Here is a 25,726-nt window from a genome sequence, read left to right on the forward strand (position 1 = left end):
CACTTCACTTGTGAGTCTGTTAGGGTCATCTATTGCATCCGGTGCTCCCGGTGCGGCCTCCTCTACATCAGATTGGGGGACAGCTTCGTTGAGCACCTCCGCTCCGTCCGCCAAAACAGACAGGATCTCCTAGTAGCCACCCACTTCAACTCTGCTCCCCACTCCCATTCAGATACGTCCATACATGGCCTCCTCTACTGCCATGATGAGGCTAAACTCAGGTTGGAGGAGCAACACCTCATATACCGTCTAGGTAGTCTCCAGCCCCTTGGTATGAACATAGCATTCTCCAACTTCCGGTAATTCCCTCCCCTTCCCTTCCCCTATCCCTATGTCACTCTGCCCCCTCCCTCCCTGCCTACCACCTCCCTCTTGGTTCCGCCTCCTTCTACTACCCATTGTGTTTTCCCCTATTCTTTCTTCACCTTTCCTGCCTATCACCTCCCTGACTCCCTTCCCCCACCCCTTTATCTTTCCCCTTACTGGTTTTTCACCTGGAACCTACCAGCCTTCTCCTTCCCACCCTCCCCCCACCTTCTTTATAGGGCCTCTGCCCCTTCCCTCTGCAGTCCTGACGAAGGGTTCCGGCCCGAAACATCGACCGATCTTTTCCACGGATGCTGCCCGACCTGCTGAGTTCCTCCAGCGTGTTGTGCGTGTTGCTTTGACCCCAGCACCTGCAGAGTATTTTGTGAGATGGAAGGTGCAGGTGCCTCAGGACTGGCACCACCAGGTTCAAGAAGAGTTACCTCACCCACCAGGCTCCTGAACAGAAGGGGATAACTACACTCATTCCCACGACCCATGGTCTCACTTTAAGGTCACTTTATCTTGTTATTTCATGCTCTCATTATTTATTGCTATTTATTTATAACTGCATTTTCAGAGTTTGTTGTCCATTGATCCTGTTTACAATTACTGTTCTTGGTTCTTGATCCTCCAAAATATTCCACATGAAACTTAAACTATAGAAACTATGTTCTATAGGTTTTTCTAAGTACGCCCGCAGGAAAAAGAATCTCAGGTTTGTATGTGGTGTCATGATAATAAATTTTACTTTGTAATATTTGGAACCCATCTCATATAACCAGCCGTGTCCATTTCTGCCATTTTCTGATTTTTATGTTAGATTTCCAGTATATGCTGTGTGTTTCTCCTTATCGCTGAAAATAGACCCCAGGAATACAAGGATTTGATATCTTACATCGAATCAGTCCAATTGTTTAGCACTTTATTTCCTGGTTTTTTTTTGTTTATGAAACCGAAAGTAAAAGTGCACATTTCTCCGTTTTCGCTGTAAAGATGAGCCGTGGTTCGAGCGCCGGCTTCGACCGTCACATCACCATCTTCTCTCCCGAAGGGAGGCTCTACCAAGTAGGTCAGTCATATTTGCAATGCGATTCTTCTGTCCGCAATTCTGCTCCGAAATCGCGCCAGTCCCTGCCATCCTTTACCGCCGTCTTCTTTTCGCCACGTCCATCAGCGGCCGCATTCACTATTGACAGCGCGGCTGTCCAATCAGATGGTGTAATCCCTGCGCATCCTCCAATCGAATGGTGAGTAGGCGGGGTTTCATTTTGATTGACGGGGGTATTTGAATGATTAACATCAACTTTCGAATCAGAAACGGACCCTTTTTGAGTATCACTTTATTTTTAAGGTTTGAAATTTTTCTAAGAATAACTTCAGTGCATTGGATGAAGTTATTTAAATGTTGTATATTAAACCAATATTTAAACCGGGGTTTTGTTCTTCTTCCGTGATTTAGCTAAAGAGTGTTACCGCAGTCAGCAAAACTGGAAATCCCCACATTCCGCCAGAATAAATTTGTTAACAGGACACACGTCGATGACTCCCCAAAAAGCAAGGGACTTTCCCCCCCAAGAAAACAACCTAAGAAATAAAGATGCTTCTTACAATTTTCTATCAATTTCTTATTGGTCAAGTGTGGCTGACTGGGTTGTTCAGAGTTCAAAGTCAACGTATTATTAGATTAGATTAGATTCAACTTTATTGTCGTTGTGCCGAGTACAGATACAAAGCCAATGAAATGCAGTTAGCACCTGACCAGAAATGCAAACGATAACGTTATTTACAAAATAACTGCGAATAAAACTGCTACAGCACACAGATATAAAAGTACTGAGACAGTACAAACTGGGTGCAATACTGCTTAGCGCTGTGATGTGAGGTTCAGCAGTGTCACAGCCTCAGGGAAGAAGCTCTTCCTGTGCCTACTGGTGCGGGAGTGGAGGCTCCTGTAGCGCCTACCGGATGGGAGGAGAGTAAAAAGTCCATGGTTAGGGTGAGGTGCATCCCTGATAATGCTTTTCACCCCGCCCAGGCAGCGTTTATGGTAGATGTTCTCAATGGTGAGCAATTGGGTGCTGATAATCCACTGGGCAGTTTTCACCACACGCTGGAGTGCTTTGTGGTCCAATATGGGACAATTGCCATACCACACTGAGATGCAGTTGGTGAGTATGCTCTCAATGGTACAGCGGTAAAAATCCGTAAGTATCCTGGGACAGAGGTGAGCTTTCTTCATGCTCCGCAGGAAATAAAGGCGCTGTTGCACCTCTTTGATCAGGATGGAGGAGTTCAGGGACCAGGTGAGATCTCAGAAATGTGGACACCAAGGAACTTGAAACTTGATACACGCTCTACTCCAGTTCCGTTAATGTAGATGGGGACGTGAGTGTGACTTCTAGCACGCCTGAAGTCCACAATGATCTCCTTGGTCTTCTGGATGTTAAGGGTCAGGTTGTTGTCGGCACACCACGCAGCCAGGTGCTGGACCTCGTCCCTGTAGGCCGTCTCATCATCCCCTCTGATCAGACCAACCACTGTGGTGTCGTCTGCGAACTTGATTATAGAGTTAGAACCATATACAGGAACGCAGTCATAGGTGAATAGGGAGTACAGAAGAGAGCTCAGCACACAGCCTTGCGGCACGCTGGTGTTCAGCGTGAGAGTGGAGGAGGAGAGGTTGTCTGACTTAACTGATTGGGGTCTGTTCGTCAGAAAGTATATGATATCGTATATTATCAAAGTATATATACAACTCTGAGATTCATTTTGTTCCGGGCGTTCAAAGTAGATGCAAAGAAGCAACAAAAAGACCCAAGCAAATTCATAATAAATAAAAGGGCAATAAATATCGAGAACATGAGATGAAGGGTGCGTGAAAGTGAGTGGGGGCAATTCAGTGATGGGGCAAGTGAATTTGAGTGGTTATCCCCTGGTAACAGCCTGATGCTTGAGGGGTAGTAACTGTTCCTGAACCCAGTGGTGCGAGTTCGTTGGTTCCCGTAACGCCTTCCCGATGGCAGCAGCGAGAAGAGAGCATGTACTGGGTAGTAGGGGTCCCTGATGTGTTATTAGATGGGCGTTGATGGCGGTCCTAAATGCAAGACGCAGGAACTGAAGTACTAGGAACAGGATTAGGTTTATCGAGAAAGCAAGGGGAGTCAGGAAGAAATGACGCTGGACGTGGACACAGGCCCTGGACAAGACAAGGACACTGGGCCTGGGCTAGGACTAAGACTAGGAAAGCGGGACCAGGACAAGGAACTTGGAACTAGGAGCCTGGGCTAGGACTCCAAGCCAGAGACTGGACAAGGACCCGGAACCTGGGTCTAGACTCGGGCTCAGACCCTGGATCTAGGCGAGGACAAGACGTGGCTACAGGACTGGACGTGGAACTCCTGCACAGGACGAGGCACATGGACAGGACGAGAACACAAAGCCTTGACTTGGACAGGACGAGGTTCTTGAACGTGGCTTGGACTAGACGAGATTCTTGGATGAGGCTTGGACTAGACGAGGGACTCCAGCACCTGGTGAGGGAACTCCAGCACCGGGTGAGGGACTCCTGGGCTGGACGTGGAACTCCAGGGCAGGACTTGGCTGTTGGACTAAGCTAGGCTCGGCTCTTGGACTCCGCTTGGTTAGGCCCTTGGGTACAGAGCCGGGACTCCTTCTTGGAGCACTGGGCCGGGACCCTTTCTAAGACGCGGGGCCAGGATGCTTTCGCAGGGTTGGGACCCTTTCTTGGATGCAGGGCCGGGATAACTGCCGAGGATACTTGATGAGGTGACTGCTGAGGTAACTACCGGGGATTCGGATAGAGGGGAAAAGAAGCTGAATCCTGAAGCTCTTTATGTCGCCAGCCCAAAACTAGAATCAGGTGCCTCGATTAAGGAGCCCAACGGAACCAGGGAAAACAGGGAACACCTGGAACACGGATCGATGGACCAGACCGTGAACCAGAATGCGGACTTCATGGACCGGACCATGACACGATGATGGATGCTGCTTTCCTGTGACAGTACTCCCCGAGTAGGTGTGCTCACTAGTCGGGAGGGCTTTACCCATGACGGACTGGGCTGTATCAAGTTTTACAGAATTTTCTGTCAAAAGCATTGGTTTCCATACCAGACCATGATGGAACCAGTCAATACACTCTGCACTACACATCTATAGAGATTTGTCAAAGTTATGGATCTCATGCCAAATCTTCACAAACTTCTAAGAAAGTAAATGAGCTGCCATGCTTTCTTCCTTATGTACTGGGCCCAGGACAGGTCTTCTGAAATGAGACACTAAAGAATCTAAACTTGCTGACCCTGTCCACCTCTGATCCTCCAGTGAGGGCTGGTGCATTGATCTCTGGCTTCCTCCTCCTGAAGTCAATTATCAGCTCTTTGGTCTTGCCGACATCGAGCAAGAGGTTGTTGGAACACCACTCAGTCAAATTTTCAATTGCTAATTCATCACCACCTTCAATTTGGCCAGCAACAGTGGTGTCATCAGCAAACTTGAATATGACATCGGAGCCTCACGGTCATTAGACCATAAGACATAGGAGCAGAATTAGGCCCTTGGTCCATTGAACCTGCTCCACCATTCAATCATAGCTGATCCTTCCTCCCCTCCTCAGCCCCGCTCCCTGGACCTCCCCTCAACCTTTGATATCGTGTTTAATCAAGAACCTATCAAGCTCCCTCCTTAAATATACCCAACAACCTGGCCTCCACAGCTGCCTGTGGTAACAAATTCCACAAGGAAAAAGAATTGTATACATTTCCCTGACATTAACTGCACCTATTGGACCTATTGAAATTCACCCTGTGGCTAAAGAAATTTATCTGCATCTGTTTTAAATGGACACCCCTCTAATCTGAGCTTGTGCCTCTTGTCCAAGACTCCCCCACCATGGGAAACATCCTTTCCACATCTACTCTGTCTAGCCCTTTCAACATTCAAAAGGTTTCAATGAGATTCCCCCTCATTCCTCTAAATTCCAGCGAGTACAGACCCAGAGCCATCAAAGATTCCTCGTATGATAACCCCCTCATTCCTGGGTTCATTCTTGTGAACCTCCTCTGAACCCTTTCCAATGCCAGCACATCTTTTCTTAGGCGAGTATAAAAACTGTTCACAATACCCAAGGTGAAGCTTCACCAGTGCCTTCTAAAGCCTCAGCATCACATCCCTGCTCTTGAAATGAATGTTAACATAGCATTTGCCTTCCTCACCACCGACCCAACCTGCAAGTTACCCTTCAGGGTGTTCTGCAAGACCCTTTGCATCACAGTTTTCTGGATTTTCTCCCTATTTAGAAAATAATTTGCACATTTATTTATTCTACCAAAGCATATGACTATGCATTTTCCAACATTGTATTTCATTTACTACTCTCTTGCCCATTCTCCTAATCTGTTTAAATCCTTCTGCAGCCCATCTGTTTCCTCAACACGACCTCCCCCTCTACCAATTTTCATATCATCCAAAAACTTAGCAAGAAAGCCATTATTCTATCATCTAAATCATTGATATACAACATAAAAAGAAGTGGTCCCAACACTGACCCCCGCAGAACCTCAATAGTTACTGGCAGCCAACCAGAAAAGGAACCTTTTATTCCCACTCGCTGCCTCCTACCAATCAGCCAATGCTCTAACTATTTCCTGAAACAGCATGGGCTCTTAACTTGGTAAACAGCGTAATATGTGGTACCTTGTCAAAGTATATCTGTGAGGCCGGTATTCTGTACTGGTTGTCAGATGTGGGAAGTCTGGGAGACTCCCAGCCTCCCGGAAGGCCATATCTGCACCAGGTACATTGAGCTGCAGCTCCTTAGGGACCGGGTAAGGGAACTTGAGATGCAGCTCGATGACCTTCGTCTGGTCAGGGAGAGTGAGGAGGTGATAGAGAGGAGCTATAGGCAGTTAGTCACACCGGGGCCTCGGGACACAGGTAAGTGGGTAACAGTCAGGAGAGGAAAGGGCAAGGGTCAGATACTAGAGAGAACCCTGTGGCTGTCCCCCTTAATAATAAGTACTCCTGCTTGAGTACTGTTGGGGGGTACGAGCTACCTGGCACAGAGTCTGGCCCTGTGGCTCAGAAGGGTAGGGAAAGGAAGAGGATGGCAGCAGTAATAGGGGACTATAGTTAGGGAGTCAAACAGGCAATTCTGCGGATGCAGGAAAGAAACATGGATGGTAGTTGGCCTCCCAGGTGCCAGTGTCCAGGATGTTTCTGATCGCGTCCTCGATATCCTGACATGGGAAGGTGAACAGCCAGAGGTTGTGGTACATATTGGTGCCAACAACATAGGGAGGAAAAGGGAGGAGGTCCTGAAAGCAGACTACAGGGAGTTAGGAAGGAATTTGAGAAGCAGGACCACAAGCGTAGTAATCTCAGGATTACTGCCTGTGCCACGCAACAGTGAGTATGGGAACAGAGTGAAGTGGAGGATAAATGCGTGGCTGAGGGATTGGAGCAGGGGGCAGGAATTCAAATTTCTGGATCACTGGGACATCTTTTGGGGCAGGAGTGACCTGTACAAAAAGGACGGGTTGTACTTGAATCCGAGGGGGACCAATATCCTGGCGGGGAGGTTTGCTAAGGCTGTTGGGGAGAGTTTAAACTAGAATTACTGGTGGGTGAAGACCGAACTGAAGTGATGGAGGAAGGAGCTGTTGGTTCACAAATAGAGAAAGCTTGTAGACAGTGTGAGAGGAAGGATAGGCAGGTGATGGAGAAGGGATGTGCTCAGACTGATAGTCCTCCACACTGTCCACAACACCCCCAACCTTTGTGTCATCAGCAAATTTACTAACCCATCACTCCACTATAAACATAAACATCACGAAGAGAAGGGGTCCCAGAACTGATCCCTGAGGCACACCACTCATCATCAATCTCCATGCAGAATATGACCTGTCTCTACAACCACTCATTGCTGTCATTGGGGACAATGATTCAAGAAAATCGGGCAATTCAACCTGGTTCTGTGAAGGGGAAGTCATGTTTGACCAATATATTGGAGTTCTTAGAAGTAACAAGCACTTGCATGAGGGGGAGGTGTTAGATGTCTTGTAGTTGGATTCCCTGAAATCAGGTTGTTGAAATCCAACATCAAAGATTATTGCAGAAAACAAATGTTGAATGTGTGGGAGGGCACAGCCTGACATAGGTCAAAGATTGGTAGGCTAACAGGAAACAAGTGCGCATAAACTGGCCTGCCAGATGTGAAAGTGGTCTGCCACAGGAGTGAACGCTGGTGCCTTAACTTCCTTCCGATGATTAATGAGTGATATGACTGTTACTAGAGCATCAACCAGACAGTCCTGACTGCATCACCCGTCTGGTACAGAAATTGCAAGGCGTCTGACTGCAAGTCCCTACAAAGGATTGTGAGGACAGCTGAGAGGATCCTCGGGGTCTCTCTTCCACCCATCAGAAATACTTATCAGGAGCAGAGGCCTCAGATCCTTCCCGGCCATCGCACAATCTCTTTGGTCCCTTACCATTAGGCAGGAACATAGAATATAGAAATCTACAGCACATTACAGGCCCTTCGGCCCACAATGTTGTGCCGACCATGTAACCTACTCTAGAAGCTACCTAGACTTACCCCACCACATAGCCCTCTATTTTTCTAACCTCCATGTACCTATCCAAGAGTCTCTTAAAAGACCCAATTGTATCCACCTCTACCAATGTCACTGACAGTGCATTCCATGCACCCACCACTGTCTGTGTGAAAAACTTATCCCTGACATCCCCTCTATACCGGCTTCCAAGCACCTTAAAACTGTGCCCTCTTGTGCTAGCCATTCCAGCCCTGCGAAAAAGCCTCTGACTGTCCACACGATCAATGCCTCCCATCATCTTATATACCTCTATCAGGTCACCTCTCATCCTCCGTCGCTCCAAGGAAAAAAGGCCAAGTTCATTCAATCTGTTCTCAAAGGCATGCTCTCCAATCCAGGCAACATCCTTGTAAATCTCCTCCGCACCCTTTCTATGGCTTCCACATCCTTCCTGTAGTGAGGTGACCAGAACTGAGCACAATACTCCAAGTGGGGTCTGACCAAGATCTTGTATAGCTGTAACATTACTTCATGGCTCTTGACCTCAATCCCGTGGTTGATGAAGGCCAACACACCATATGCCTTCTTAGCAACGCTGTCAACACACGCAGCAGCTTTGAGTGTCCTATATACACAGACCCCAAGATCCCTCTGATTCTCCACACTGCGAAGAGTCATACCATTAATACTATATTCTGTCTTCAAATTTGCCCTACCACAATGAACCACTTCACACAAATCTGGGTTGAACTCCATCTGCCACTTCTCAGTCCAGTTCTGCATTGTATTGACCAACATTTATGTCATCAGAAAACTTACTATCCCACCCTTCTACTTCCTCGTCCAGGTCATTTATAAAAATCACAAAGAGGAGAGGTCCCAGAACACATCCCCAAAATCCTGCCTCTCACGATCTTCTCCAACAACTTGCCAACCACTGAAGTAAGATTCACTGGTCTATTAATTTCCTGGGTTACCACTACCCCCTTTCTTGAACAAGGGAACAATGTTTGCAACCCTCCAATCCCCCAGTACTTCTCCCGTCCCTATTGATGATGGAAAGATCATTGCCAGAGGCTCAGCAATCTCTTCTCTCACTTCCCACAGTAGCCTGGGGCACACCTTGTCTGGATCTGGTGTCGTATCTAACTTAATACCATTCAAAATCTTCAGCACATCCTCTTTCTTAATGTCTATATGCTCAAGCATTTCAGTCTACTGTAAGTAATCCCCACAACTGCCAAGGTCCTTCTCCCTGGTGAATACTGAAGCAACGTACCTCCGCTACCTCCTTTGACTACATGCACACGTTTCCACTATCACACCTGATTGGTCCTATTCTCACTCGGCTCATCCTCTTGCTCTTCACATACTTGTAGAATGCCTTGTGGTTTTCCTTAATCCTGTCCGCCAAGGCCTTCTCATGGCCCTTTCTAGCTCTCCTAATTTCATTCTTAAACTCCTTCCTGGCAACTTTGTCATTTTCTAGAATCCTATCAGTACCTAGTTTCTTTTTCTTCTTAACTAGATTTCCACAACCTTTGTACAAACATTTGTTCACCATGGTTCTTTTACCCTACTATCCTTTCCCTGACTCAGTGGAACACACCTATGCAGAACACCATGCAAATGGTCCCTGAACACTTGCCACATTTCTGCCGTGCATTTTCCTGAGACCATCTGCTCCCAATTTATGTTCCTAAGTTCTTGTCTATTAACATCATATTTCCCCCTACTCCAATTAAATGTTTTCCCAAATTGTCTGCTCCTATCTGTCTCCAGCACTATGGTGAAGGAGATAAAGTTATGATCACTACCTCCAAAATGCTCTCCCACTGAGAGATCTGACACCTGACCAGGTTTATTTCCCAATACCAGATCAAGTACAGCCTCTCTTCTAGTTGGCTTATCTACATATTGTGTCAGGAAACCTTCCTGAACACACCTAACAAACTCCATCCCATCTAAATTCCTTGCTGTAAGGAGGTGCCAGTCAATATTAGGAAATTTAGCATCTCCCATCACAACAACCCTATTATTATTGTACTGTTCCAGAATCTGCCTCCCTATTTGTTCCTTGATATCTCTGTTAGTATTGGGGAGGTCTATAAAAAACACCCAGTTGTTATCGCCTCCTTCCTGTTTCTGACTTCCATCCACAGTGACTGGGTAGATAATCCCTCCATGACTTCCTCCTTTTCTGTAGCCATGATACTATCCCTGATTAGCAGTGCTACACCCCCACCTCTTTTGACTCCCCCACTGTCCTTTTTGAAACATCTAAAGCCCGGCACACTCAGCAGCCATTCCTGCCCCTGAGACATCCAAGTCTCTGTAATGACCACAACGTCATATTTCCACATATGGATCCATGCTCTAAATTCACCCTTCCCTTAAAATAGACACATCTCAAACCATATAGCTGAGTCCATCTTTGCTCTAACATCTGCTTATCCTTCTTTGCAAACTCCCTATGCTGTCTCTACTTGTCCGCTAACCACCCCATCCTCTGCCTCTTCACTTCGGTTCCCACCCCCCCTGCAAATCTAGCTTAAACCCTCCCCAATAGCATTAGCAAACCTCCCCATCAGGATATTGGCCCCCTCAGATTCATCTGCCCAAGACTGCAAGAAACTGCAGAATTGGCCAAGTGGTCAACCATTTATCTCCTCATTGCCCAGGCCTGCGCCCTGGAGAGTGAAGACTTTCCAGGCGCAGATCCATGGTCTCGCAAGACTAACGGATACCTTTATATTATATTCCCCTCCATAGAAGCTACCTGACCTGTGGAGTTCCTCTAGCATTTTATGAGTGTTACTCTGGATTTCCAGCATCTGCAGAATCTCTTGCGTTTAAGAAACTGCAGAGAGTTGTGGACACAGCTCAGCACATCGCAGAAACCAATTTCCCCTCCATGGACTCTCTCTACCTTATTGCTACCTCAAGAAAGCAGCCAGCATTAGCAAAGACCCCAGCTACCACATAAACTCTCTTCTGTCCTTGCCCATTGGGCAGAAGAAAACATGTACGATTGAGTTTAAGACCATAAGGTAAGACAGGAGCAGAATTAGGCCATTTGGCCCATCAAGTCTGCTCCACCATTTCATCATGGCTGATCCATTTCACTCTCAGCCCCAATCTCCTGCTTCCTCTGCTGAAGGTTATTAAAAAAACAAATCCCCTAAACGTTGAGAGATCTGCCATGATATATGATTCTCAAAGGCTAATATGTAGGTTCAGCATATTAGCTTTCTTCTCCCATGATCCTCTGTTCTAACCTATAAGATACCTACTTCTTCAGCCCTTTACCTCTTCCACCTATCACCTCCCAGCTTCTCACTTCATTCCCCTCACCCAACTTGTCCCTCACCTATCACCTGCCAGCTTGTTCTCCTTCCCCTCCCCCACTTCCCTATTCTGGCTTCTTCCCCCTTCTCTCCCGTCCTGTCCTGTTGAAGGGTCTCAGCCCGAAATGTCAACTGCTTATTTCCCTCCACAGATGCCTCCTGACCGGCGTTCGATGTGTGTGCTCTGGATTAACAGCATTGGCAGTGTTCTTTGACTTTGATTGAAGGGTTATGTACTGCCCCGAGGCCACTTGCTGCTTTTTTATCACTAGAACCAAAGAACCATTGGTGTTAACGTGAGAAGGAGAACAGGGACTCAGTAATATCTCATCCAAAAGTGCACCATCACCAGTGGTACCACATATTCCCAGCACTGCCCTGCGGACTTACCCAAAAATCTGCAATCCAAAGCGTACTGACTGCGGCAAGTGAGTCCACACCAGGGGCACCTTACGTTCCTTTCTGTGCTTTTCAGAATATGCCTTCAAAGCCATCAACCAGAGTGGTCTCACCACAGTGGCCATCAGAGGGAAGGACTCGGTTGTCGTTGTGACGCAGAAGAAAGTGGTGGTGAGTGCAGGTCTCCTTGCCCCTTGTTTGCCTGTTCTCCCCCCTCGTTTCTCCATTTCCCCACTTCCCCTTCCGCCAATGGCGTCGGCTCTCACTGGGATTTAGATGTACTCACACAACATCTCCTTCCATTAAAGTGGCGCTCCCCCTGACTGGGCGTGTTTCGAGAAACTATCTGCTTCATGTTAATATAAATGTTAAGAAATTACATTTAGCTCCTTACTGTGCTTATACTCTGTGGTGGGAAAGCTGTTGGAAAAGATTCTTAGAGATAGGATCTGTGGGCATTTGGAGAATCATGGTCTGATCAGGGACAGTCAGTATGGCTTTGTGAAGAGCAGATTGTGTCTAACAAGCCTGATAGAGTTCTTTGAGGAGGTGACCAGGCATATAGATGAGGGTAGTGCAGTGGATGCGATCTACGTGGATTTTAGTAAGGCATTTGACAAGGTTCCACATGGTAGGCTTATTCAGAAAGTCAGAAGGGATAGGATCCAGGGAAGTTTGGCCAGGTGGATTCAGAATTGGCTTGCCTGCAGAAGGCAGAGGGTGGTGGTGGAGGGAGTACATTCAGATTGGAGGGTTGTGACTAGTGGTGTCGCACAAGGATCTGTTCTGGGATCTCTACTTTTCATGATTTTTATTAACGACCTGGATGTGGGGGTAGAAGGGTGGGTTGGCAAGTTTGCAGATGACACAAACGTTGGTGGTGTTGTAGATAGTGTAGAGGATTGTCAAAGATTGCACAGAGACATTGATAGGATGCAGAAGTGGGCTGAGAAGTGGCAGATGGAGTTCAACCCGGAGAAGTGTGAGGTGGTACACTTTGGAAGGACAAACTCCAAGGCAGAGTACAAAGTAAACGGCAGGATACTTGGTAGTGTGGAGGAGCAGAGGGATCTCGGGGTACATGTCCACAGATTCCTGAAAGTTGCCTCACAGGTGGATAGGGTAGTTAAGAAAGCTTATGGGGTGTTAGGTTTCATAAGTCGAGGGATATAGTTTAAGAGTTGCGAGGTAATGATGCAGCTCTGTAAAACTCTGGTTAGGCCACACTTGGAGTACTGTGTCCAGTTCTGGTCACCTCACTATAGGAAGGATGTGGAAGCATTGGAAAGGGTACAGAGGAGATTTACCAGGATGCTGCCTGGTTTAGAGAGTATGCATTATGATCAGAGATTAAGGGGCCTAGGGCTTTACTCTTTGGCGAGAAGGAGGATGAGAGGAGACATGATCGAAGTATACGAGATATTAAGAGGAATAGATAGAGTGGATAGCCAGCGCCTCTTCCCCAGGGCACCACTGCTCAATACAAGAGGACATGGCTTTAAGGTAAGGGGTGGGAAGTTCAAAGGGGATAGAAACATAGAAACATAGAAAATAGGTGCAGGAATAGGCCATTTGGCCCTTCGAGCCTGCACCGCCATTTATTATGATCATGGCTGATCATCCAACTCAGAACCCTGCCCCAGCCTTCCATCCATACCCCCTGATCCCCGTAGCCACAAGGGCCATATCTAACTCCCTCTTAAATATAGCCAATGAACTGGCTTCAACTGTTTCCTGTGGCAGAGAATTCCACAGATTCACCACTCTCCGTGTGAAGAAGTTTTTCCTAATCTCGGTCCTAAAAGGCTTCCCCTTTATCCTCAAACTGTGACCCCTCGTTCTGGACTTTCCCAACATCGGGAACAATCTTCCTGCATCTAGCCTGTCCAATCCCTTTAGGATTTTATACGATTCAATCAGATCCCCCCTCAATCTTCTAAATTCCAACGAGTACAAGCCCAGTTCATCCAGTCTTTCTTCATATGAAAGTCCTGCCATCCCAGGAATCAATCTGGTGAACCTTCTTTGTACTCCCTCTATGGCAAGGATGTCTTTCCTCAGATTAGGGGACCAAAACTGCACACAATACTCCAGGTGTGGTCTCACCAAGGCCTTGTACAACTGCAGTAGTACCTCCCTGCTCCTGTACTCGAATCCTCTTGCTATGAATGCCAACATACCATTCGCCTTTTTCACTGCCTGCTGTACCTGCATGCCCACTTTCAATGACTGGTGTATAATGACACCCAAGTCTCGTTGCACCTCCCCTTTTCCCAATCGGCCACCATTCAGATAATAATCTGTTTTCCTATTTTTGCCACCAAAGTGGATAACTTCACATTTATCCACATTAAATTGCATCTGCCATGAATTTGCCCACTCACCCAACCTATCCAAGTCACTCTGCATCCTCTTAGCATCCTCCTCACAGCTAACACTGCCACCCAGCTTCATGTCATCCGCAAACTTGGAGATGCTGCATTTAATTCCCTCATCCAAGTCATTAATATATATTGTAAACAACTGGGGTCCCAGCACTGAGCCTTGCAGTACCCCAATAGTCACCGCCTGCCATTCTGAAAAGGTCCCGTTTATTCCCACTCTTTGCTTCCTGTCTGCTAACCAATTCTCCACCCACACCAATACCTTACCCCCAATACCATGTGCTTTAAGTTTGCATACTAATCTCCTGTGTGGGACCTTGTCAAAAGCCTTTTGAAAATCCAAATATACCACATCCACTGGTTCTCTCCTATCCACTCTACTAGTTACATCCTCAAAAAATTCTATGAGATTTGTCAGACATGATTTCCCTTTCACAAATCCATACTGACTTTGTCCGATGATTTCACCGCTTTCCAAATGTGCTGTTATCACATCTTTGATAACTGACTCCAGCAGTTTCCCCACCACCGACGTTAGGATAACCAGTCTATAATTCCCTGGTTTCTCTCTCCCTCCTTTTTTAAAAAGTGGGGTTACATTAGCCACCCTCCAATCCTCAGGAACTAGTCCAGAATCTAACGAGTTTTGAAAAATTATCACTAATTTTATATTAGAGGAAGGTTTTTTACTCAGAGAGTGGTTGGTGCGTGGAATGCACTCCCTGAGTCAGTGGTGGAGGCAGATACACTAGTGAAGTTTAAGAGACTACTAGACAGGTATATGGAGGAATTTAAGGTGGGGGGTTATATGGGAGACAGGGTTTGAGGGTCAGCACAGCAATGTGGGCCAAAGGGCCTGTACTATTCTATGTTCTATGTTCTATAGCGTTCAGGGGTGTCCATGCCCTGTCAGCAACACCCCTTCACACAACCCCTCTCCGGGCAAACAGCTGGCATTGTTTTAAGAGCAAGTAAACAAGTCCCGTTGAGGTGAGAGACAGAATAGGATGCATGTTGGCTCTGGCAGGTCTGAACATCATGAATGGCAGTGATGCCCCACTCGCGGGTGAGCTCAACGCCTTTCACACACACTTCGAAAGGGAGAATAAAACTACAGCTATGCGAATCCCTGCGGCATCAGGTAACCCTGTGATCTCAGTCTCGGAGGCTGACGTCAGAACACCTTTCAAGAGGGTGAACTCTTGCAAGGCGTCAGGCCCTACCCGGTGTACCCAGTGGAGCACTGAAAACCAGTGCCGACCAACTGGCAGGAGTGTTCCGGGCCATGTTCAGTCTCTCACTGCTGCAGTCAGACGTTCTCTCTTGCTTCCAAAGGATGACAATCATACCCGTGCCCAAGTAGAACAGGGTGAGCTGCCTCAACGACTATCGCCCAGTAGCACTCACATCTACTGTGAAGAAGTGCTTTGAGAGGTTGGTCACGGCCAGAATCGACTCCTGTCTCACTGCAATTTGCCTGTCACAACAACAGGTCTACAGCGGACACGATCTCATTAGCTCTCCACTCCGCCTTAGATCACTGGACAACAGCAACACCCACATCAGGCTGCTGTTGATTGATTTCAACACAGTCATACTCTCAGAATGGATCACCAAGCTCCAAAACCTCTGTACCTCCCTCTGCAACTGGATCCTCGACTTGCTCATCACGCGAACCTACTGTAGGAAGGTGGGAATCGATGGTGCTTTGTGAGAGAGGCTTCCCGTCAGGTTTGTGGTGGTGCATGGACAGTGTCCTCCCTTCCTGCACTTACCTCTGCTGCCTGCTGCTCAACGCCGTGAGAGCATACGACATAGAAGCAGAATTAGCCACTTGGTCTGCTCTGCCAATCTATCATGGCTGATTTATTATTCCTCTTAACCCCATTCTCCTGCCTTCTCCCCATAACTTTTGATGACCTGACTAATTAAAGAAATTCCTCCTCATGTCTGTCCTAAAGGGATGTCCTTGCTTCCTGTGGCTGTGCCCCCTGGTTCTGGACTCTCCCACCATAGGAAACAGCCTCTCCACATCCAGTCTATCTAGGCCTTTCAATATTTTGATAGGTTTCAATGAATCCCCTCCCCCACCTCGTTCTTCTAAACTCCAGTGCGTACAGCCCCAGAGCCTTCAAAAACACTCCTCACGTGTTACAGATCTGTCCTAGCAAAATTTATTTTTAAAAGGCCTGGGATCAATGGGCCAAATGGCCTCCAATGTCATTAACTCCTGATTAGTTGTAAAATTTGATCAGAGTTGATCAAATCGATGTCTAGTCAGAATACTTTTAAAGCTGGCAAAAGCATAGGACCATAGATGTAGGAGCAGAACTGGCCATTCGGCCCATCGAGTCTGCTCCACCACTCAATAGAGGCTAATTTCTCTTTTCTTAACCCCCTTACCATTCAAGAACCTAGCAGTCTCTGCAAATTTGAAGCACCTTTACTTTTAAAGTGAGAGGGAAAACACCCAATACCTTGGCCTCCACTGTCCTCTTTGGCAAAGGATTACATAGATTCATCACCCTTTGGCTGAAGAAATTCCTCCTCATCTCAGTATAGGTCCTTGTACGCTGGGATTGTTCCCTCTGGTCCTAGACTTCCCCATGACTGGGAACATCCTCTCCACATCCACTCTATCCAGGCCTTCAATACCCGGTAGGTTTCACTGAGATGTCCCCTCTGGCCCCAGAGTACTGGCCCAGAGACATTAAAATACCCCTGACATTATGCAGAGGCTCCATACAGAAAATTTACTTACCTCTTGAGCTTTTGGTCACATTTTACTGTCCATGTTTGCCAGTTTAATTTGAGAGTCAACCTTTCTCATGCAATTTCCTCTGTCAACCGTCATGGTGTTGTTGCAGGCTTCAACCACTATGTGGCACAATGGAGCAGGTCTCCATCAGTCTCACCACATTATTTTGTAAATTTAATTGAGTGGTACACGATAGAGTGGTTAATCTGTGGAATTCATTGCCACAGATGGGTGTGGAGGGCGAGTCACTGGGTGATAGATTCTTCACTAGTAGTGCGTCAAATGTTATGGGGAGAGGGGCAAGAGAATATATCAGCCAGAATGGAATGGGCCCAGTGGCCTAAATTGGCTCCTATACCTAGGACAAGGAAACACACACACCAGTCCTCATAGAGGGATCGGAAGGTGAAATAGTGAGCAATTTCAAGTTCCTGGGTTTCAATATCTCTGAGACCCAACATATTGATGCAGTTACAAAGAAGGAATAGCAGTGATTATATTCCATCTGGAGTTTGAGGAGATTGACACACGTGGAGAGCATTCTGACTGCGTCACTGCCCAGTATGGTGGGGGTCTACTGCACAGGATCAGAATAAGCTGCAGAGAGTTGTAAGCTTAGCTCCATCACAGGCACCAGCCTCTGTAGTATCCAGGATATCTTTTAAACAGCAATCACCCAGGCCATGTCTTGTTCTCATTGCTACCATTGGGAAGGAGGTACAGGAGTCTGAAGACACACATTCAACTATTCAGGAACAGCTTCCTCCCCTCTGCCATTCGATTTCTGAATGAGCATTGAACCCATGAACACTACCTCACTGCTTTCTTATTTGCACTGCTTATTTAATTTAACAATTTAATATATATACATACAGACGTACACAGTTGTTTCTCTGTTATTATGTATTGTATTGTACTGCTGCCACACAGACAACAAATTTCAGGACATATTAAACCTGATTCTGATTGTCGTCCTACCATCTCATGGTAACAGGCCCTTCTGGCCAAATGAGATTGTGACATCCAATTTAAAAGTGTGTACATTGAAACATAAAGTAAAATGCATCACTTTGCATCAAATCGAGTCAGTGCAGATTGAGCTGTGAACAGTCCACAAGTGCCAGCATGTTTCCTGTGCTAACATAGGATGCCCACAACTTACTGACACTGACCAGCTGTGGGGAGAACGTACAAACACCTCGCAGACAATGGTGGAAGCTGAACCGGCTCGCTGTCACCATGCGGCTCGCTTGGTAACCAAATGTCACAGCAGGGAACCTAACTAAATTTGTTTTTAATATCTCAGCTGCCCAATAAGAACTAGATTTAGCTGGCATTGTTCCTGTTTGGTGTCAGGAATGTAACCCCAGGGGATGCTGAGTTTAAGAGACTGGTAGTTGTCACTGCAGGGCAGGGCATAGTGCCCAACAGATTAAGTTACTAGGTCGAGATTAAGTTAAATCACAAACACAGTTAATTCCTGCAGATGCCGAAAATCTTGAGCAACACACACAAAATGCTGGGGAATCTCTGCAGGTCAGGCAGCATCTATGGAAAAGAGTAAACAGTCGATGTTTTGGGCTGAGACCCTTCTTCAGGGCGGTGCTGCTTTCGATTTCCAGCATCTGCAGACTTTCTTGTCTTAATGATGGACGCCGCCTTTTTGAGGTATTGCTGCTTGAAGATGCTGGGGAGGCTAGTGCCCATGATGGAGCTGACTGAATTTACAACTCCCTGCAGCTTGATTCAATTTTGTGCAGTAGCTCCCCCCACCACCATACCAGACTGCTGATGCAGACAGCCAGAATACTCTCTCTACGGTACATCTGAAGAAATTTGTGAATGTCATGGTGAGGGTGAGAAGAACGGTGGGTAAAAAGGCAACCTATATAATTGGACAAAAAGACAAGGAGCTTGAGATAAAAAGACCAAAGGACAGAAACTCTTGGCAAACAGCAAGAACACATTCAGTGGCAATATGGGCATCAATCCTAACGTTGGGGATGAATAAACAGTGGATGTTTTGGGCCAAGACCCTTCTTCGGGACTGAGAAGGGAGTGGGAAGGTGCCAAAATAAAAAGGTGGGGGAGTGGGGCAAGAGGCTAGCTGAGTCTTGAGGAAGGGCCTTGGCTCGAAATGTTGACTCTTTTCCATAGATGCTGCCCGACCTGCTGAGTTCCTCCAGCATTTTGTGCCTGTTACTCAAGGTCTCCAGCATCTGCAGAATCTCTTGTGTTTATGAGTTATTACCATTATTGCAGCAGTCTGTTTCTCAACTGGCAGACACAAGATGCCCTCAGTGGTCCTCATTAATCTGCCAATCAGATGGCTTCATAGACAACACGTCGTCATGGCAACCCTGTCCACACCCCATCAGAGGCATTCCCTTTGTCCTAACCTTCCTACCCCCACCCTTTCTGCAAATTAAAACTAATACGTTGTCTCACTTTTCCTGTTCTGCTGGAAGGCCATTCACCAGAAATGCTGACGGCATGCTACCTTGTACAGACGCTGCCTGACCTGCCGAGTAGTTTTTTGTTTCCTTTCCAAGATGCCCCTGGACTATCCGGTGCTGAGTAACAGGACCCTGTGATCTAAATTCCACCGTCCCCCTCCCCACCTTCCACGCATGACAGTCCAAAAGGACCATTGTGCAGGACTTGACAGCACCCTCTGTCCCTTTAGAGGGGTGATCGTCAGGGACTCTGTGGTGATTCATACTTGGGAGTGCCTAGTTCATTTTCAGCTCATCTTTAAAACGGCACACGAGTTATTAATATCACATTCAGCTGGGGAAAATCATTTTAATTACATAATGGCAAAACAATTACAGCATCAATTACGCAAGAGATTCTGCAGATGCTGGAAATCTGGAGCAACACATACAAAATGCTGGAGGAACTCAGCAGGTCAGGCAGCATCTATAGAGAGGAATAAACAGTTTTGGGCCAAGTCCTTGCATAAATTAGTTGTGTTTCTGACATGCTCTGGGCAAATCGGGAAAAAAACAAGGAAGCTATTCAAGAAGATTCTCCTCATATTAGATTATCTCAGTCTATCTTTGCCATTCCCTGAATACAAGCAGATGCACCTACCATGTCAGTAACAGTCTTACACAATATCTTCTGCTCAAGATCTTATAATAGGTCACTTCTTCCATTGGTTATCATCATCACAGATGCCCACCATTCAGCCCATGCCATCCTCTACTGCTACCAGCGAGCAGGAGGTACAGGAGCCTCGGGTCCCACACCACCAGGTTCAAAAACAGTTATTAGCCATGTCCATGATCACAGATCTCCCACATCATACTCGATTCAAGTGTTTGCACTACTTTGGGAATAAATTAATCTTGACTCTGACCCAGTGAGTGACTCCAGCTCTTTCTGCTGGAGATTCAGACTGTCAACATTGGACGTCAGCTTGCCAATGCTTGTTGTATTTCAGGATAAACTTATTGATGCCAGCACCGTGACCAACATGCACCGCCTAACGGACAAGATCGGTTGCGCCACGACAGGCATGCTAGGTTAGTCCTTTTCGCCGCTTGCTTGTGGGCCCGTTCTTTCGTAGCCATGGCAACTGTGTTTAACACACTTTTCTCTCTGACACTTCTATGCCCCCCACCCTCCCAATGTAACCAGCGGACTGCCGGTCACAGGTACAGAGATCTCGTCACGAGGCTGCCAACTGGAAGTATAAGTATGGATATGATATCCCAGTGGACATGCTGTGCAAGAGAATGGCCGACATCTCACAGGTCTATACTCAGAACGCCGAAATGAGACCCTTAGGCTGTTGTGAGTACATTTCGACTTTAATCTGAGAGTACTTGCTGCTGGGGGGGGGGTGCTGGGGGCACTGTAGCATAAAACTATAACAGAGCCAACAACCCAGGTTCAATTCCCGCAACTGCCAGTAAGGCGTTCGTACGTTCTCCTGGTGACCTCGTGGGTTTCCTCCGGGTGCTCTGGTCTCCTTCCACGTTCCAAAGATGTTTGAATTGGGGTTAGTGGGTTGTGGGCATGCTGTGTTGGTGCCAGCAGACTGCTCCCAGCACATCCTCAGACTGTGCTGGTCATTGCTGCCAACATCACATTTCACTGTATGTTTCAATATACCTGTGACAAATAATTCCTATCTTTAATCCTTGTCAACAGTCAGGATTTGAAATGCTGTTTGATAATGGAGACACAAGATGGTGGAATCTGGAGCAGCTCACAATCTTCTAGAGGTCTCAGAGGGCCGAGCGGTGTCTGAGGGGGAGAAAGGAATTGTTGACGTTTCTGAACCTAGTGAATGAGTTTCAACCCAAAATATCGACAGTTCCTCTCCCCCGACAGATGCCACAGAGACCCTCCAGCAAAAGGCTCTTTGATAGAATGGTGAGAATAGTCCTTAGCAGCAGGCTTCAAGAAATATTCCAAGGTTAAAGGGAAATCATACAACATAGGCTGTTCAGCCCATCACGTTCTGCATAAGTGTTCACCCCCTTCAAGTCAGTATTTAGCAGATGCACCTTTGGCAGCAATTACAGTCTGTGTGGTCAGGTCTCTATCACGCCTTTTGAAATCCAGCCACAAACTTTTAATTAAATTGAGGTCTGGACCTGACTTAGCCACTCCATGACATTAACTTTTTGTTTTTAAGCCATCCCTGTGTAGCTTTGGTTTTTGCTTGAGGTCATTGTCTTGGTGGAAAACAAACCTTCTCCCACAATGCAGTTCTCTTGCAGACTGCATCAGGTTTTCCTGCAGGATCTGCTGCATTCATTTTACCTTCTACCTTCACAAGCCTTCCAGGGCCTGTTGCAGTGAAGCATCCCCACAGCATGATGCAGCCACCACCGTGCTTCACGGTAGGGATGGTGTGTTTTTGATGATGTGTGGTGTCTGGCTTACACCAAACATACATTTAGTCTGATGGCCAAAAAGCTCAAATTTTCAGAATCAGAATCAGTTTATTATAGAAACATAGAAACATAGAAAATAGGTGCAGGAGTAGGCCATTCGGCCCTTCGAGCCTGCACCGCCATTTATTATGATCATGGCTGATCATCCAACTCAGAACCCCGCCCCAGCCTTCCCTCCATTCCCCCTGATCCCCGTAGCCACAAGGGCCATATCTAACTCCCTCTTAAATATAGCCAATGAACTGGCCTCAACTGTTTCCTGTGGCAGAGAATTCCACAGATTCACCACTCTCTGTGTGAAGAAGTTTTTCCTAATCTCGGTCCTAAAAGGCTTCCCCTCTATCCTCAAACTGTGGCCCCTTGTTCTGGACTTCCCCAACATCGGGAACAATCTTCCTGCATCTAGCCTGTCCAATCCCTTTGGGATCTTATACGTTTCAATCAGATCCCCCCTCAATCTTCTAAATTCCAACAAGTACAAGCCCAGTTCATCCAGTCTTTCTTCATATGAAAGTCCTGCCATCCCAGGAATCAATCTGGTGAACCTTCTTTGTACTCCCTCTATGGCAAGGATGTCTTTCCTCAGATTAGGGGACCAAAACTGCACACAATACTCCAGGTGTGGTCTCACCAAGGCCTTGTACAACTGCAGTAGTACCTCCCTGCTCCTGTACTCGAATCCTCTTGCTATAAATGCCAGCATACCATTCGCCTTTTTCACCGCCTGCTGTACCTGCATGCCCACTTTCAATGACTGGTGTATAATGACACCCAGGTCTCGTTGCACCTCCCCTTTTCCTAGTCGGCCACCATTCAGATAATAATCTGTTTTCCTATTTTTGCCACCAAAGTGGATAACTTCACATTTATCCACATTAAATTGCATCTGCCATGAATTTGCCCACTCACCCAACCTATCCAAGTCACCCTGCATCCCCTTAGCATCTTCCTCACAGTTAACACTGCCACCCAGATTCGTGTCATCCGCAAACTTGGAGATGCTGCATTTAATTCCCTCATCCAAGTCATTAATATATATTGTAAACAACTGGGGTCCCAGCACTGAGCCTTGCGGTACCCCACTAGTCACCGCCTGCCATTCTGAAAAGGTCCCGTTTATTCTCACTCTTTGCTTCCTGTCTGCTAACCAATTCTCCACCCACACCAATACCTTACCCCCAATACCGTGTGCTTTAAGTTTGCACACTAATCTCCTCTGTGGGACCTTGTCAAAAGCCTTTTGAAAATCCAAATATACCACATCCACTGGTTCTCCCCTATCCACTCTACTAGTTACATCCTCAAAAAATTCTATGAGATTCGTCAGACATGACTTTCCTTTCACAAATCCATGCTGACTTTGTCCGATCATTTCACCGCTTTCCAAATGTGCTGTTATCATATCCTTGATAACTGACTCCAGCAGTTTCCCCACCACCGACATTAGGCTAACCGGTCTATAATTCCCTGGTTTCTCTCTCCCTCCTTTTTTAAAAAGTGGAGTTACATTAGCCACCCTCCAATCCTCAGGAACTAGTCCAGAATCTAACGAGTTTTGAAAAATTATCACTAATGCATCCATTTCTTGGGCTACTTCCTTAAGCACTCTAGGATGCAGACCATCTGGCCCTGGGGATTTATCTGCCTTTAATCCCTTCAATTTACCTAACACCACTTCCCTACTAACATGTATTTCGCTCAGTTCCTCCATCTCACTGGACCCTCTGTCCCCTACTATTTCTGGAAGATTATTTATGTCCTCCTTAGTGAAGACAGAACCAAAGTAATTATTCAATTGGTCTGCCATGTCCTTGCTCCCCATAATCAATTCACCTGTTTCTGTCTGCAGGGGACCTACATTTGTCTTTACCAGTCTTTTCCTTTTTATGTATCTATAAAAGCTTTTACAGTCCGTTTTTATGTTTCCTGCCAGTTTTCTCTCATAATCTTTTTTGCCCTTCCTAATTAAGCCCTTTGTCCTCCTCTGCCGAACTCTGAATTTCTCCCAGTCCTCAGATGAGCCACTTTCTCTGGCTAATTTGTATGCTTCTTCTTTGGAATTGATACTATCCCTAATTTCTCTTGTCAGCCACGGGTGCACTACCTTCCTTGATTTATCCTTTTGACAAACTGGGATGAACAATTGTTGTAGTTCATCCATGCAACCTTTAAATGCTTGCTATTGCATATCCACCGTCAATCCTTTAAGTGTCATTTGCCAGTCTATCTTAGCTGATTCACGTCTCATACCTTCAAAGTTACCCCTCTTTAAGTTCAGAACCTTTGTTTCTGAATTAACTATGTCACTCTCCATCTTAATGAAGAATTCCACCATATTATGGTCACTCTTACCCAAGAGGCCTCTCACGACAAGATTGCTAATTAACCCTTCCTCATTGCTCAAAACCCAGTCCAGAATAGCCTGCTCTCTAGTTGGTTCCTCGACATGTTGGTTCAAAAAACCATCCCGCATACATTCCAAGAAATCCTCTTCCTCAGCACCTTTACCAATTTGGTTCACCCAATCTACATGTAGATTGAAGTCACCCATTATAACTGCTGTTCCTTTATTGCACACATTTCTAATTTCCTGTTTATTACCATCTCCGACCTCACTACTACTGTTAAGTGGCCTGTACACAACTCCCACCAGCGTCTTCTGCCCCTTAGTGTTACGCAGCTCTACCTATATCGATTCCACATCTTCCCAGCTTATGTCCTTCCTTTCTATTGCGTTAATCTCTTCTTTAACCAGCAACGCCACCCCACCTCCCCTTCCTTCATGTCTATCCCTCCTGAATATTGAATATCCCTGAACGTTGAGCTCCCATCTCTGGTCACCCTGGAGCCATGTCTCTGTGATCCCAACTATATCATAATCATTAATAACAATCTGCACTTTCAATTCATCCACCTTATTACGAATGCTCCTTGCATTGACACACAAAGCCTTCAGGCGCTCTTTTACAACTCTCTCAGCCCTCATACAATTATGCTGAAAAGTGGCCCTTTTTAATGCTTGCCCTGGATTTGTCGGCCTGCCACTTTTACTCCTCTCCTTAGTACTTTTTGCTTCTACCCTCACTTTACACCCCTCTGCCTCTCTGCACTGGTTCCCATCCCCCTGTTGTGAACTAACCTCCTCACGCCTAGCCTCTTTAATTTGATTATCACCGCCATGTGACGTGAAATTTGTTAACTTAGCAGCAGCAATACATAATCTAGCAGAGAGAAAAAAATAATAATAAATAAAATAAAAATAATAATAATAATAAGCAAGTAAAACAATTATGTATATTGAATAGATTAAAACAAAAATGTGCAAAAAAAAGAAGTACTGTATATTAAAAAAGTGAGGTAGTGTTCAAGGGTTCAATGTCCATTTAGGAATCGGATGGCAGAGGGGAAGAAGCTGTTCCTGAATCACTGAGTGTGTGATTTCAGGCTTTTATACCTCTTACCTGATGGTAACAGTGAGAAAAGGGCAGCCCAGGGTGCTGGAGGTCCTTAACAATGGACGCTGCCTTTCTGAGACACCGCTCCCTAGTGATGTCCTGGGTACTTTGTTGGCCAGTACCCAAGATGGAGCTGACTAGACTTACAACCATCTGCAGCTTCTTTCTGTCCTGTGCAGTAGCCCCTCCATACCAGACATGATGCAACCTGTCAGAATGCTCTCCACGGTACAATTATAGAAGTTTTTGAGGGTATTTGTTGACATGCCAAATCTCTTCAAACTCCTAATAAAGAATAGCCGCTGTCTTGCCTTCTTTATAACTACATCGGTGTGTTGAGACCAGGTGAGATTCTCAGAGATCTTGACACCCAGGAACTTGAAACTGCTCACTCTCTCCACTTCTGATCCCTCTACGAGGATTGGTATGTGTTCCTTCGTCTTACCCTTCCTGAAGTCCACAATCAGCTCTTTCGTCTTACTGACGTTGAGTGCCAGGTTGTTGCTGCGGCACCATTCCACTAGTTGGCATATCTCACTCCTGTACGCCCTCTTGTCACCACCTGAGATTCTACCAACAATGGTTGT

General features: G+C 46.4%; 1 protein-coding gene across 1 annotated transcript in view; it reads left to right on the plus strand.

Annotated features, from left to right (window-relative positions):
* The first annotated feature begins 1,262 nt into the window (after positions 1-1,262).
* The window catches only part of LOC140206210 (proteasome subunit alpha type-6-like), a 47,537-nt gene continuing 23,073 nt past the window's right edge, over positions 1,263-25,726 (plus strand). The window contains exons 1-4 of the mRNA XM_072274522.1: positions 1,263-1,378; positions 11,706-11,800; positions 20,220-20,301; positions 20,417-20,572. Coding sequence (XP_072130623.1) covers positions 1,303-1,378; positions 11,706-11,800; positions 20,220-20,301; positions 20,417-20,572 — 409 coding nt within the window. The 5' untranslated portion in view covers positions 1,263-1,302. The remainder of the gene's footprint in view (positions 1,379-11,705; positions 11,801-20,219; positions 20,302-20,416; positions 20,573-25,726) is intronic.

This window comes from Mobula birostris, chromosome 12 (genome assembly GCF_030028105.1).
Source record: "Mobula birostris isolate sMobBir1 chromosome 12, sMobBir1.hap1, whole genome shotgun sequence".
Classification (NCBI taxonomy): Eukaryota; Metazoa; Chordata; class Chondrichthyes; order Myliobatiformes; family Myliobatidae; genus Mobula; species Mobula birostris.